This window comes from Patagioenas fasciata, chromosome 6, assembly GCF_037038585.1.
Source record: "Patagioenas fasciata isolate bPatFas1 chromosome 6, bPatFas1.hap1, whole genome shotgun sequence".
In the NCBI taxonomy this organism is placed as follows: domain Eukaryota; kingdom Metazoa; phylum Chordata; class Aves; order Columbiformes; family Columbidae; genus Patagioenas; species Patagioenas fasciata.
In genome coordinates this window covers 29329156-29341990 of record NC_092525.1, presented here as the reverse complement: position 1 = coordinate 29341990, position 12835 = coordinate 29329156, and the positions used below count along the sequence as shown (strand labels likewise).

The following is a 12835-nucleotide window of genomic DNA, read 5'->3' as shown; positions in this document are numbered from 1 at the left end:
ATTAAATTACCACTTTAATATAAACTTTATATTTTCACTTAAACCTTCTGTAATTTCATAAAGGACAAATTATTACAAACTAATTCTGTAACTGAAACCTCAAAAAATGGGAGAGAAAATGTTCATGTTACCAAGGGAAAATAAACTATTGGTGAGGTAGTAGTTAAATAAAACACAGGTTTCCATACACCCAGTATTTTAAGGGTCTGGCTTTGTGTGCAGCAAAGCAGATGTGAAGTGCTGATCAGAAAATACCACATGAATGAGAACATGGGTTTTTTTCCCCATTCATCCAGAGGTTGGAAGAAGACTACTTTCCATAATAGAGGTTTCATAATAAAGCTTTATAGGTCTTCTAGCACAGTTAGGAGGAACATCTGAGGTCTGTATTCTGTGCTGGAAATGGCTGTTTGGTGTGGCATTTGACCTGATACCAGACCTCAGCCTGTAACATTATTTTGTCAGTCCATGGCACTATAAATGGTCTCTAGAGTCATTATGCTGAGTGCAGTCAGGTGCATCGCAGTCGGCAGAAGCAAGCCTGCATTTCTTGCAGACTGACACATCCTAGCACAATAGTGGAGCAAACACTAATTGCAAGTTTGGGTTGGTTGTTGGTTTTTGAATTATTTTTTTAAGCAATCCAATAGACTTAACTAGTGATGGTCTTGCCTGAAATGCACTTAAACACGATCATAAACAAGATGACTGACAATTTCAGATGGATATTCTTTGAGAGCTTGAGTCTCCTTTTGTGTTGTTTGACTTTAGCTATCTCCATTTATGCTTCTGGACATAAAACCAGTGTTTATTCTGCCTTACTCTTCACTATGCTGTGTGTGTGAAATGCTTTTCTAAAATCAATGCAAAAGATTTTTTCAGATTTTCCCATAAGGTGATCTTCTGTAACAGTAATACAGGGGCCCAACTGGTGATTGATAGGATTTATAATAGTTTTGTGCTTAGTCTTTTTCAAGTCACCTAAATCTAACCAAGAGAAAATATTATACTGAAATTTTGTGAAATTTAAAATTTGAGGGGGAAAATGCGGTTTGCAAAAAGACAAACTGTTTGCAACCTGGATAAATAACTGGGGGGTGGGGAGGGGTTGGCTTTAGCTTAGATAATTGTCTGCTGGTTTAGGGGCATATTTGTCAATTTTACTTGTAGCCCATTTTTGTCCATTTTATTAGTTCAACCAACTTGGCTAAGGTGGAGTGGGATAAGAGTACATGTTTGTCCCAGCAAGCAGACCCGTGCATTTGTGTTTCAAAATCGGGATCTGCTCTTTGCAGCTGTAATAAAGCAAGCATAGTTTTGAGTCTGAGAGCAAAAGCCAGTCTGATAAAGTTGTCCAAAAGTTTGAATGCTGTCTGGGGACTTTCCCCAAGCTGGGGCTGTAAAGCTTTGCTTCTATCAAACGGGGTTGTGTGAAAGCCCCAAAGTGCTGGCTCTTCTTGCTAGAGTAGGTGATGGTTTAAATCTAAGTAGTAGTGTACTTTATTGCTGATCTTCCAAAGCTCTTTTGCCTGACTCCAATTATAAGTATATGGAACTATTCCACTTTAATTAGCTGCTTAGACCTCTGGATTCTACATATAATCTGTTAGTTATTAACTGATGAACTTGAGCAGGCAATACTCTCTTTACTGCTGTTAACATCTACCAACAGCTCTTAGTGAAAGCAAAACCCTGAGTGTGGATCTTCTTCTATGTCTTTGAGTACTCTGAAGCTTTAAAATAAAGCAGTTGAAATGTCAAAATGTGTATGGAAATGCTTTTGCTCTGGGCTTGTTAATTGGGAGGGAGACTTCTCTCCTTGGAGGATGTCTGTATGCGTGTGTATCTTTGAGCTCTTGTGCTGGCCTTTGTCACTTCTCAAATGCCAAATCAGAGTCTTGGAATAAGACTTGCTTATAATATGGGTGCTTCTCTGTCATCAGGAAAGTATCTTAGGAAACAGTTGTGAATATTGCAGATGGCTACATGAGTATAAATCTGAAGTCATGGTAGAAGAACAGTCCAGACTTGAATCTTTTCTGTTAATTTTTAAGTAATGATGATACACTATTCTGAATGTGACAGTCTAGGAACTCTGCTGGTTGTATATGAAAATAAAGTATACATTGAGCAAATTATTTTCGTAAGTTGGAAATTCCCAATAAAATACAGACTGATAAATGCATTTTTTCTCATGCTGGCTGGTGGTGTTCTCCCCTAAGAGAAGGATCTTCGGACCAGTCTAGATTACAGGACACTTTGGATGTGTGTTTAATCTGAGTAGTTGGTACGCTTTCCAGATGGAATGAGCTTGCATATTAGGACAGAATTATAGATGTAAATTTTAGGCAGGAGTCTTCTACAGGATAAACAGCATTCTTGTAAACAGTATAATAAGGTACCTTTAAAGAAGCCTTTGGATTTTTAACTTTAAAAAGTAATTTTCTTAATCAGCTGAACAATCTGGGATACTGTTGGGATTTGGGAAAGATTATGTTCTTGCAGTATGATGGGTATTATTGGAAATATGTATTCAGAAACATGCCTGAATTATTTTCAACAAAACTAGGTTTATTTCCTGATGCTGAGCTTTAGGTATATGTTTATAAAAGAGGAATTTTTTTGGTAATAGGTGCAGAAGGAGCAAAGATAATGGTGTGACAATAGTTCGGTATGTTGGTTTGAGACTAGTGAGAATCCATTCTGTCTTTTTAACAAATTACATTGTCATGTTTTTTGGCCTGATATGGGATTGTAATAGGAAGATCTAGGTAATGCACTAATGTGGCACCATTGTATAACCAACTTGCAGCTTTTACATCCTGTAAAGATACTGTGATGCAAGTAATACAACGTAATTTAGACAAGAATGAGATTAAAATGGAAGATTATCACGTATTGAATTTGGTATCCGTTACTGGATGTGAGATAATGTTTATGAAGTCACATGATATTTTGCTCTTGCTTTCTTAAATTAGCAAACGAGTATAGTGCAGTAACAAAACTGTCACCAAGAACTTTCAGTTTCTCAACTCCAGCTACTTTGTTAACTGAGTATGTATTGAAATTTTCTTGAAATGGAAAATTAATTATCACTGAATTTTGTCTCAAATTTTACAAAAATAAATACTTTGCAATTTAATTTCATCATCTGAAACTGATGGTTAAACATAGCTTAATTTAAAAATATATATCAGTAAATCTGCATTAGTATGTTACACTTTGCATGTCCAAGCAAATATTTAATCAAAATGTGGTTATTGTAGTGCACTTATATTTTTAGTGTACTTTAAAGTGATTAATTAGCTGTTGTGATTTTTTTCATGCCATTGCAGTAAGCTGTGATTTTTGTTGAAAGTCTGATGCTGTGTTCATACAGACCGTTGCATACGCTGTAGGAATGTATATAGAACATATTTTGTAGTTCAAATGTATCAGGCAAAGGCATAAGCTGTATAGAGTTTGTTTGAGATGCCTTTAGAGGTTTATGAGACTCTTTGAGGAGCATTTTAATAGTTTGCTTTTTAGCGAGGAAATTTTCAAGAAAATGTTAAATGAAAAATGAAAGAAACTAAAATTAAGAAATCACTGTGTAGTCAGTGAATTTAGTGTTTAATACTTTGTACATTTTAGTTGTTGGAGGGTTTAATGAAGTGTGGGGATTGGGGACTTTTTTAGATTTGTTTGGTGGTTTTTTTGTTTGTTTGTGGGTTTGTTGTTTTTTCTGGATAGAATGTGCATATAGCTGGTAGTGATTTGGCTTCAATCACGTATCCCCCAAGTTATTGCTTAATGGTCTGAGTCTGACTTATAGAGTGTTTTATAGAGTGTGTAGGTTGTTTCTTTTTTGTGTGGTGGGGGTTTTTTTGTTGTGTTCGTTTTTTAATCTAAATTCTTTTTCTTTCCAGGATACTTATGTATCCAAAGGAAATAAAGGCAGAACACAAATCCTTATTACCTTCCGTGGAACTGTGTCTGTTAAGCCAGTAGAATATCAAAGTGGTCACATGCAAGTGCAGAGTGGAATCGTTGTTCCTAGTCCAGGACTGTGTGTGTCTGGATAGAGTAACTGTTCGGTTTATGTTGAGCCTTTGCTTCAGTATTGGGCAGCTCTGTCTGATTTATGAGAGTCTTGCCTGCTCCTATTAGTGGGTCTCCTGCTCTATTCAGTTTTCTGAAATGATGGCAACACTTGCCAAAAGAAATCACAGAAATACCTGTATAGGATGACTAAAGCATTTATCATTGTAATATAAAGCTGCATAGCCTCTAATTTGTAACCTGTTTTGTCTTGTGAGGATGCACATCACCGCTCCTGTGAAGTCAAGCAGTGATTTTAATTCAAATGGTTGAGCCTTCCTGTAGACAACATTAGTGCAAATTGTCAGCTACTGACACGGTCGCTCTTGTGATCCTTTGCTAAGGCTGCTCTAAGGTGACATATTCGCTGCCAAACTCCTCATGAGTTAGCATGAAACATTCTGGCTGTGCAGTGAAAATCTGGTGTGGGATTCTCTGAGGTTGTTTTCACAGGCATATAAATACACTTCCAAGCTTAGCAAAAGCAGAATTTAGGTAGCTCTTATTAAACAGAGGTAAGATCAGCTGCTTGCCTTTGGTAGACTGGGACTGTCTACATCCCAGTAAAAACCTGTCTTCAGTAGAATTATATCGAAATATTGTTAATACCTATTACAACTCATGCTTTCAAATCTTTTTAGAGGAAGAAAACCAGCCCACGTATCACTGTTCTGATAGAGGGAAAGGCATGAAGTCAGATACTGTTCACTTTGCAAGTTCCATTATGCTTTTACTTGCTGTAGAAAGTTGTGTTTCTCTGTTCATGTATTTATCTGTTGAGCCTTGACAAGGGAGGACTTGGTAGTTTGCGGTTTGCCAATTGAAGGCCTGTATACTGTGATCTTCTAAAATCTCTGCATCATCTGTCTATGGCCTGTTCTGGAGGGTGAAGCTGGTGTGGGTGGGGGGTTGTAGCTCTGAGTGTTCCTGGTTGCTACCACTAATATGCAATGAATCTTTGTTTGATTACTTTCTGTACCATCTCATGCAAGTGTCGATTTCAATATAAAGTGCAAATAGGATGTGTTTAAAATAGACAAGTCTGTTTCACTAGCATTTTGTTTGAAGTCTTTAAAAAAAACCACAAAAGCTATTTCATAGTTGTCATGGTTGACACTCTCCAAGCTTCTTCCAAGGTGTTTTCCTCCTAATATAATTTTTCAAATCTCCAACTGCTTCTAATACTTAAAACTAAATGTTCATTTATTTTTTTAGCCCTAAGATTCTAAACCTTATTCTGAAATTTTGAAGTAACTTTAGTATTTCCATCAGCTCTGTGAAATTAGTCATCAAGCAAAAGCCACAACTCCAGTATAAAGCAAGAAGTTTCTCCGAAACCACTATTAGAGCCACATGTTTCTAGAAAGTCATCATGGACTAAATAATGATACTAGATTGGACAGAGCATGCAGACTACATATTAAGTGGTCAAAGAAAGGAGGCAATTTACTTCAGTTGTTTAGTGAAGTTGTTTCCATGGGTTACATCATTTTTACTTGAAGTCTAGAGCTGCTTAAACAGGATACAATATATGAAAGAGCTTGGGGGGAGGACATGCTCGAAACATTGGGTGTATATACACCATATAATGTTTGGGACATAACAGTATAAAAAAATACTTTTTTAAATGAAGTGCTGTGTTACCTAAGATTCTGAAGGAATGTTCTATAGCAAAATTCCCCCAAACTATCATACTTGTCCTTGGTGTTGTTTTGAGCTGTCATTGCTAAACGGCATGCACTATCCTGATTCTCAAGCAAGGCTGGCAGGTACCGTTACCCTGTAAATGAAAGTACTACATTATTGTAAGAAGAGACAATTTAAAATTGGAGAAGTAAATATTAAAGCTGTTATCTTTGTCTTGAGCAAAACCTGCAATCTGATTAAAATCACAATTGCCTAATGGAAAAAATTTATTAAAGTTCTGACATCATGACAGTGCCAGAATCTCGCCAGCTCTGCCTGCGAAAACAGTGGCATAAACAGGACAGGACTGGAATGGGTGTGAGTATTATCTCAATGTGATGCAAGTTGATTGAGAGTCTGCTGCTTTCACTCTTTAATGTTAACCAGGCCATGTGTAGTAGTGGCAGGCTGGATTTATCAAGTTCATGTCAGTGGCTTTTATCTGTTTGAAGACCTTTTGCTGCTTCTGTAACAGTGTGTGTGAAAGTGGGACGTGCTGCTAACTCCTTTAGCGCGCACCACCCGCTTTTGCTATTACGGCTTTTGTAGAGAACGTGTTTTTGTTCGAGTCTTGCTGTGGGTTAGTGCTCTTTCAAGTTCCCTTGTCTTGTGAAAGAATGTGGTATTTCAGATTCAGGGCTTGGTAATCAGAGACCATCGGAAAGTTGTGTTTGCTTTAGCAGAGAAGCTTATAGACTGCTTATGCATGAAAAAACTCCCCACTTAGTGAGAATTCAGCATTTTTTATTTTCCTTAATCTTTTTGTAAAGGGAAAAAAAAAGGAGAAGTACCAGTGCAATAGTTGTTGCAGACAACCACGTGTATTTTGCACTAATGACTAATCCAAAACAAAGGAAAGCTTGGTCAGGTTCTCTAACCACATTCTGAGCCTGTTTGGTATCATGATGTTTCCTAGTGTTTTCTTCAGTTATATGAGATGGAACTAATATTACTAGTGCCTCCTGGTCATTAAGTAATACTGTGTTTTAGTGCTTGAGAAAAGAGCATACTGTGTGGAGTTTTGGGTTTTAATTAAAGGTTTTGTACTTCAGTAGTATGCATGAAACAATGGAAAATCTGAGACATCAGAAAACTGGATTTTATAGTTTGTCATGTTAGTTTGGCTTACAATAAAAGACTGCCTCGTAAGATAGCGTCCCTTTGGATACAGAATTGAGTGCAGGGGCTTTGTGCTGTAACAGCGTTTGTAAGGACATATCGCATCACTGCAGCTGTCTATTGGCCTTTTCGGCTTTGCAAAACATAAATTTGTAGCTGAATGCTATCTCTAAGTTAGAGGAGGGAGGGGTGGCCTGAGGTATGCTTGATATTCCACCTACACTATCAAACCACATCCTGATTTACCTCCGTTCTTTGGACTTCTAAGATATTGCTGTTTCAGTTAAACTCCATGGCTTTAGGATTTTTGTAATTTGGATAAAAGCACAACTCGTGCAGCATTATTGCCAAAAACTTGCACAGGAGGTTGCTCTCTTAAATCTCGCCAGTAGGGAGACTATCTTTTAAGCTGTACCACCCATACTAGGAGTGGAGTGTATTTTGTCATGTATCTTTTTGTATATTAGTTGATTTGAGCTAATGATTCCAACATGTGCCACTTTAAAACTGTGCCCCATTGACTGGCAGGGAGAGACAGTCTCTGATGCTTGCACACACCCTGCTGATTGCAGAGACTTTAACTTGGAAGATCAGTTTCTTAAGGCAACAAGGTTTTCCGAATGAAGCAGATCTTAATTTTAAATTTATGTTCAGCTGCAGAGCTCTCTAATGGGGTTTTAACTTTCACTGTTCAACATGCATCCTGTTCCAGAATGAGTCAATCACTTTCAGTGAGCAAATCCTTTTTTTGGAGTTCCCAACCTGATAGTATTGAATTTCTGTAGGCTGTCTTTCCATATCTCCTACTTGCCAATTCATTTCCATTCCATCAGATTGTGTACATCAGTTTTATCCAATAATGTAAATAATATCAAATAATGTAATGAAGGAGTCGAGTGCATCCGCCACAGTTGTGCCAATCTGACCTATCTTGCTGACATTGCTATCATGGATTTTATTTTTTTCCACTCATAGCGGTATGTTCCAATAAAAAGGCAAGCTCCTACATTCTCCATTTCTTTAGTCCTTTCTCTGGGAAGAAATATGCAGCCTGTACTTGTGTTTTTTGAAGCCTTTGGATGCATGTGTTAGAGGGGCCTTGTTAAATTTATGGGGATGGAGTCAGTGTTCAAAAATCTTGTATTCAGTTTGCATCCTGAGCTTGTGTGTTAGTCTTCAAGGTTTTTACTAAGAAGTAAACCTGCATTTTAAATAGTGAGTTAAACTAAAATCAATTCAGCAATGGAGTATTTTGGCAGCTCCAGCTCCCTTTGATGTAATGCTTGTGACATGGACATTATTTAGTGAGATGGGTCCATTGATAAGAGAACCTTTTTCCCTAAACTTCTGTAATCCACTGTCTGTAGAATGTGACACTCCAATTAAGCTTCCTTTAGACAGATTGACACTTACTGCATTGCTAAATGTTTAATTATCTTCATGACAGGTCCGGTTTAGGCAGCTCCTGCCTGCCTCTTAATTGCTTCTTCCTATTTCTGAACTGATTCCTCGGTGACTGTTGGGCCACGTGCTGGCATCAGGCAGTGAACTGGGCTGGAGTAACCAGTGTGCCTCCAAGGAGACTTCATTTTAGGCTCATTGTTTTTCCAGAGGTTCATTAGACAAGAGCTGTGCACCCTCCACCTCCCTCCTGCGCCGGGCTCAGCATTAGCAGGTGATGGGCAGTGCTGCTTCCACGTGCACATGGAGCCATCTCTTTTGAAATGGGCCGGAATGGTTCAGTCATGCTGTTCGCCATCTGCAAATATACAGCTGGTCTATGCAGTGCATTGTGTGTTACTTCATGAGATTTTTAAACTAAGCTGCTGCAGTTTCCTTTAACAGGCAGCTCAGTTAATCTCTTACAAATGTTTTCTGGTTGCTTTTTATCCCATCACTTTATACTCCAGCTGTCATGCCAGAACCAAACCCTGAAATTCAGCTTATGATTTCTGAAATATATCAGCACTTTTGGTCTAGATTGTTAGGTGACTAATATGCTCTTGAAATTAAGTTGCTATTGAAATTTCTGTATTGGGCTATAAATATTTGTCATCTTCTTGAAAATTTTAGGATGCTTTACTGAGCCAGACATGATGCACTACTCCTAAACAAAAAATCATCATACTGAATACTTAATAAAAGTATAAATTTTTAGTGGTAGCTTCAGGGTATGGGCTTACTGTTTGGGGGGTGGGGGGAAAGTGAAGGAAAGGAATAATAATAATAGTAGAGGGTATTAAGTGTCATCTTAGTTTAGGGCTTAAACAAGACAATTTGGCCAAGTGGGAACTTGTAATTGCTTCCAAATGTTTAATCCTTGAGCTTGGATGAGACCCTGTACTTAGTTCACTTCAAGAATATGCTAAGTTTTCTGTTTCTGACAAAATGACTTTGTTATAGCTGGACCGGTCCATACTAATTTAGTTTTATGTTCTCCCCATTATTATCTTAGTTCATAAGAAAAATATGCCTTAAGCCAAACACAAAAGCAAAAAAAGCCATTCCAGCTGCATATTTTTATGGTTGATTGCAAGTGATTGCCATTGAAGTACGGTTTGGGTTTTGAGCTGTACTTATCAGCTGCTTTGTCATATAACTTTTAAGACGCTAAGAGAGATGCTCTCAGATCCTGTGATTTGACTGTTAGTCTTTTGAGAATGTCCACTACTTGTCTCGTTTTCTGTAACAGGTTTTCATGTTGACTTTCTCAGTTTCTGGTGAAACAATTAAAGAAAAATTCTTCAAGACCATTAGGGAATGTTATGTTGCTCTTTGTTCTGCATCTTTTGAAAATGTAATGGTAGCTAACTTCCTTTTTTCTTTCCAGTATTGTTCCACTTTTAAGGGAATCCATTGGAATTTTGATGCAGCGAACTCCGCCTTCCCTGGAAAAAGTGCTGCCTCAGTGCTACCAGAGGGTGAGCTCTTGGACCATTTTTGCTTCAGATCAAGCTGCTGGCTGAATGACCATGAACTGTGTGTATGAGGATATTTTGTGATGGTTTTCCAGTAGTGCCTGTGAAAGGTTCCATAGATGTAGAAGTGGAGGTACCAGTTTGATTCTTCTCTTGCTGAAGTCCTAAGTTGTATATAGCTTCAACTTTGTGTTTTAATATGAGCTATGTTGGTTTAGAAAAACAGATCCTGAAGCTTTTCCTCTCGAAGTACATCATGCTAATATGAAGTGCATAATGTTTTTCTGTTTGGTTCAGTTTTTGTCTCAAAATCTAGTTCTGTCTTTACTAAAGTGAGGTGGAATAACATTGGAAGTCTACTTAGAGTACATAGATTACTCTGAGTTTGATCTCTCTCCTGGTACTCCTGTTTCTAATCTAATACTGTGTCATGACCTGAACACTTGAAGCACCTTTGCAAAAATAGTACAAAGCACTTGTAGAAATGCCATCTGTCCTCAGGAAGATAAAGGATTGTAATTGTTGTGTGGAGAGTTTGCTAAAATCTTGCAGACGAATTGACAGGACAAACCTAAGCCCTCACAAAATATTTACACAGATATTAATACATTTCTGTTAATAGTTAGAATATCTCACAAATTGTCTTGTGGGGAGATTCCTACATTTGCAAAAATTGCTGTTTTGATTGAATGCCCTCTCAATTTATTAACCGATTTTTCTTTCTTGGATACCACTGTTTTCAGAAATGGTTTCAGTAAAATATATGTAAAATGTAAATGCAGCTAGATGCAAAATCATGTCACATACATACAATCAGTATGTTTTCACCTTCCTTGCAATTACTGAGATAATAAGGAATTTAGGTGAAATACCACAAATTGCACAATGGACTGGAAATAAAAGAATGCATCAGCTTTTATATTTTCTATTAAAAACATAGCATGGATAAATATTTTCTGAAATATATTTTTTTTAAATGTGCTTGTATTTTTAGGTGCAGCAGTTGCAGGGAGTTTACAGTTTACATGATCCACACTTCTGGACCCTCTGTACTGACGTTTATATAGGGACTTTGAAATTATTAGTAGCTCCTGATGCTGATGGGAGGTGGATTCTAAGCCAGACTCACAACATTTTTACTCAGGTACGTCTCGTCAGTGGAGATCACATCTCAAAGGGGAAACTGCCTGTCATGTGATGTGGCATTTTAATTCTATCAAGAAAAATTAAATGTTTCTGGTTTTGGTATGTGTGTTTTGAAAAGCTGCTCTGCTTCAGTTGTGTGGAACAATTTCGAAATACTCAGCAGTGTAGATGGAGTTACTGCACCACTCTGCATTAGTTTTTTATGCCACTTAATGGGAATAACAGCTGTAGTTGTGTGAGGTGTATCAAATTCGGTTGAAACTCTATATTGACCTGTGAGGAACCAAGAAAATAAATGAGGTTTCCCTCAAGATAGGGCTTCTGACCACAGACTGGACCTACGTCAGTTTTTCGCTGTGCTGATGCTGTATTTGTCATTCATTTCTATACTTATAAGAATCCATGATCTCAGCATATTTTGTTGTCTTTTAGTAAGATCCATGCTGTGGTGATCACTAGTTAAAATTCAGCCATCAGTTGTAATGTCGTATATGACCAGCGTGTTCCTGTTTATTTCCCTACAGGTGAGAGATATATATATGTAGATGGTGAGGTGTTTGATAGCACTTGTAGCTGATAGGAATCGCTGGAATTCTTGTGGATGAGAGAAACTTTATTAGAAGTTGATAGTTCTTGCCTTATGATTAAAATCGTACAAATTTGAGAAAGCTTTTTCTGTTGTTTTCTCATACTTTCAGCCATTAAACATGAAATTCAGTTTGGCTGCCTATTCCAGTATAGCTACTGGGTATGAATGGTTTACAAGTAGAGCCTAGAGTCTCTTAAGGTAAAATAGAAGATTCAAGTCCAGCAAGCGAACTTTGTAAAGAATAAAGCTGGAAACTCACTCTCTCTTACACCATCCAGGGCCAAACATCCTGGTTCTATTCACAGTGTTGGAGGACTGTGTTTGAAAAAGATGTTTTCCCATAATGTCCTTTCTCTGCTTTTGAGTTACAAAGAGTTCTGTAGCTGAAAAGGAGACAAATATTGCCGTTTATAACCAGTGCTTTAGGTAACAAAATATTGTCAGCTAGAGGGTAATACTTTGGAGATACGTAAATTAGTGACTTCTCTGTGTCAGTTGGACAGTGAAGAAAGGGAGTTTCTGATCAGGTATATTTCATACAGTAAATAAAAATGCACAGTTTAGTGCTTTCTCAAAGCTTTCTACAGTGGGGAAGGTCCTTGTGTGCTCACATGCATGTTCTTTCCCTTGTGCTAAATGTTCTGCTGGTCTGTGGCATTGGCAGCCTGTGTATGTGATGGCCTGGTGACTTGTTTATGCATCTGATAAGCACCCCTCTTATTAACTGTATTATAACATTTCTTAAAATATCCAGACTGGATTTTTCTCAGTTTCTGGACTCTCACCACTGAAGCCAACCCTACACTGTGCTGCCTGAGTGCTTGAGTTCTTGTGAACTCTGTGAAGTTTAAGGAATTTTGTAGTAGTCAGTCATGGAGAACCCAGTAAAAATAAACACACATACTTGTTGTTACGTTAGACACTTAGGGAAGGAGGATTTGTTGTTACAGATATTCTAAAATCAAACTTTATTCTTGAAGTTTGGTCCTTTTTGTGATGTTGTATCACATACAGCTCTAGATTATGGTGCAGGTAGAACTCTGTATGGCTTATTCTGCAGACCATGTAGTTAGAAACTAAGGGGTATTTTGGGGAGGGACTATGCAGAACGTTCTTTCAGGTGTAAAATTAGTTTTAACATAAAGTCTCCAAAGGTTTGCATTTTCCAGCTGAGTTGTTAGCTCTTTGGCTGCTTTGTAGCTGCGGAGGTACCAAGAGCCACATGTCTAGGAAGGGAACTGGGAGAACAAGGCCTCTCCTTTTTCTCAAGTGACCTATGGTAATAAGCAGAGGAACA

The 12835-nt window shown here is 37.7% G+C and overlaps 1 protein-coding gene across 1 annotated transcript in view; it reads left to right on the top strand.

Annotated features, from left to right (window-relative positions):
• Nucleotides 1-12835, top strand: part of SLC30A7 (solute carrier family 30 member 7) — a 34141-nt gene that overhangs the window by 15442 nt on the left and 5864 nt on the right. Inside the window, exons 9-10 of the mRNA XM_065842020.2 lie at nucleotides 9716-9806; nucleotides 10798-10947. Of these exons, the coding sequence (XP_065698092.1) occupies nucleotides 9716-9806; nucleotides 10798-10947 (241 nt within the window). The remainder of the gene's footprint in view (nucleotides 1-9715; nucleotides 9807-10797; nucleotides 10948-12835) is intronic.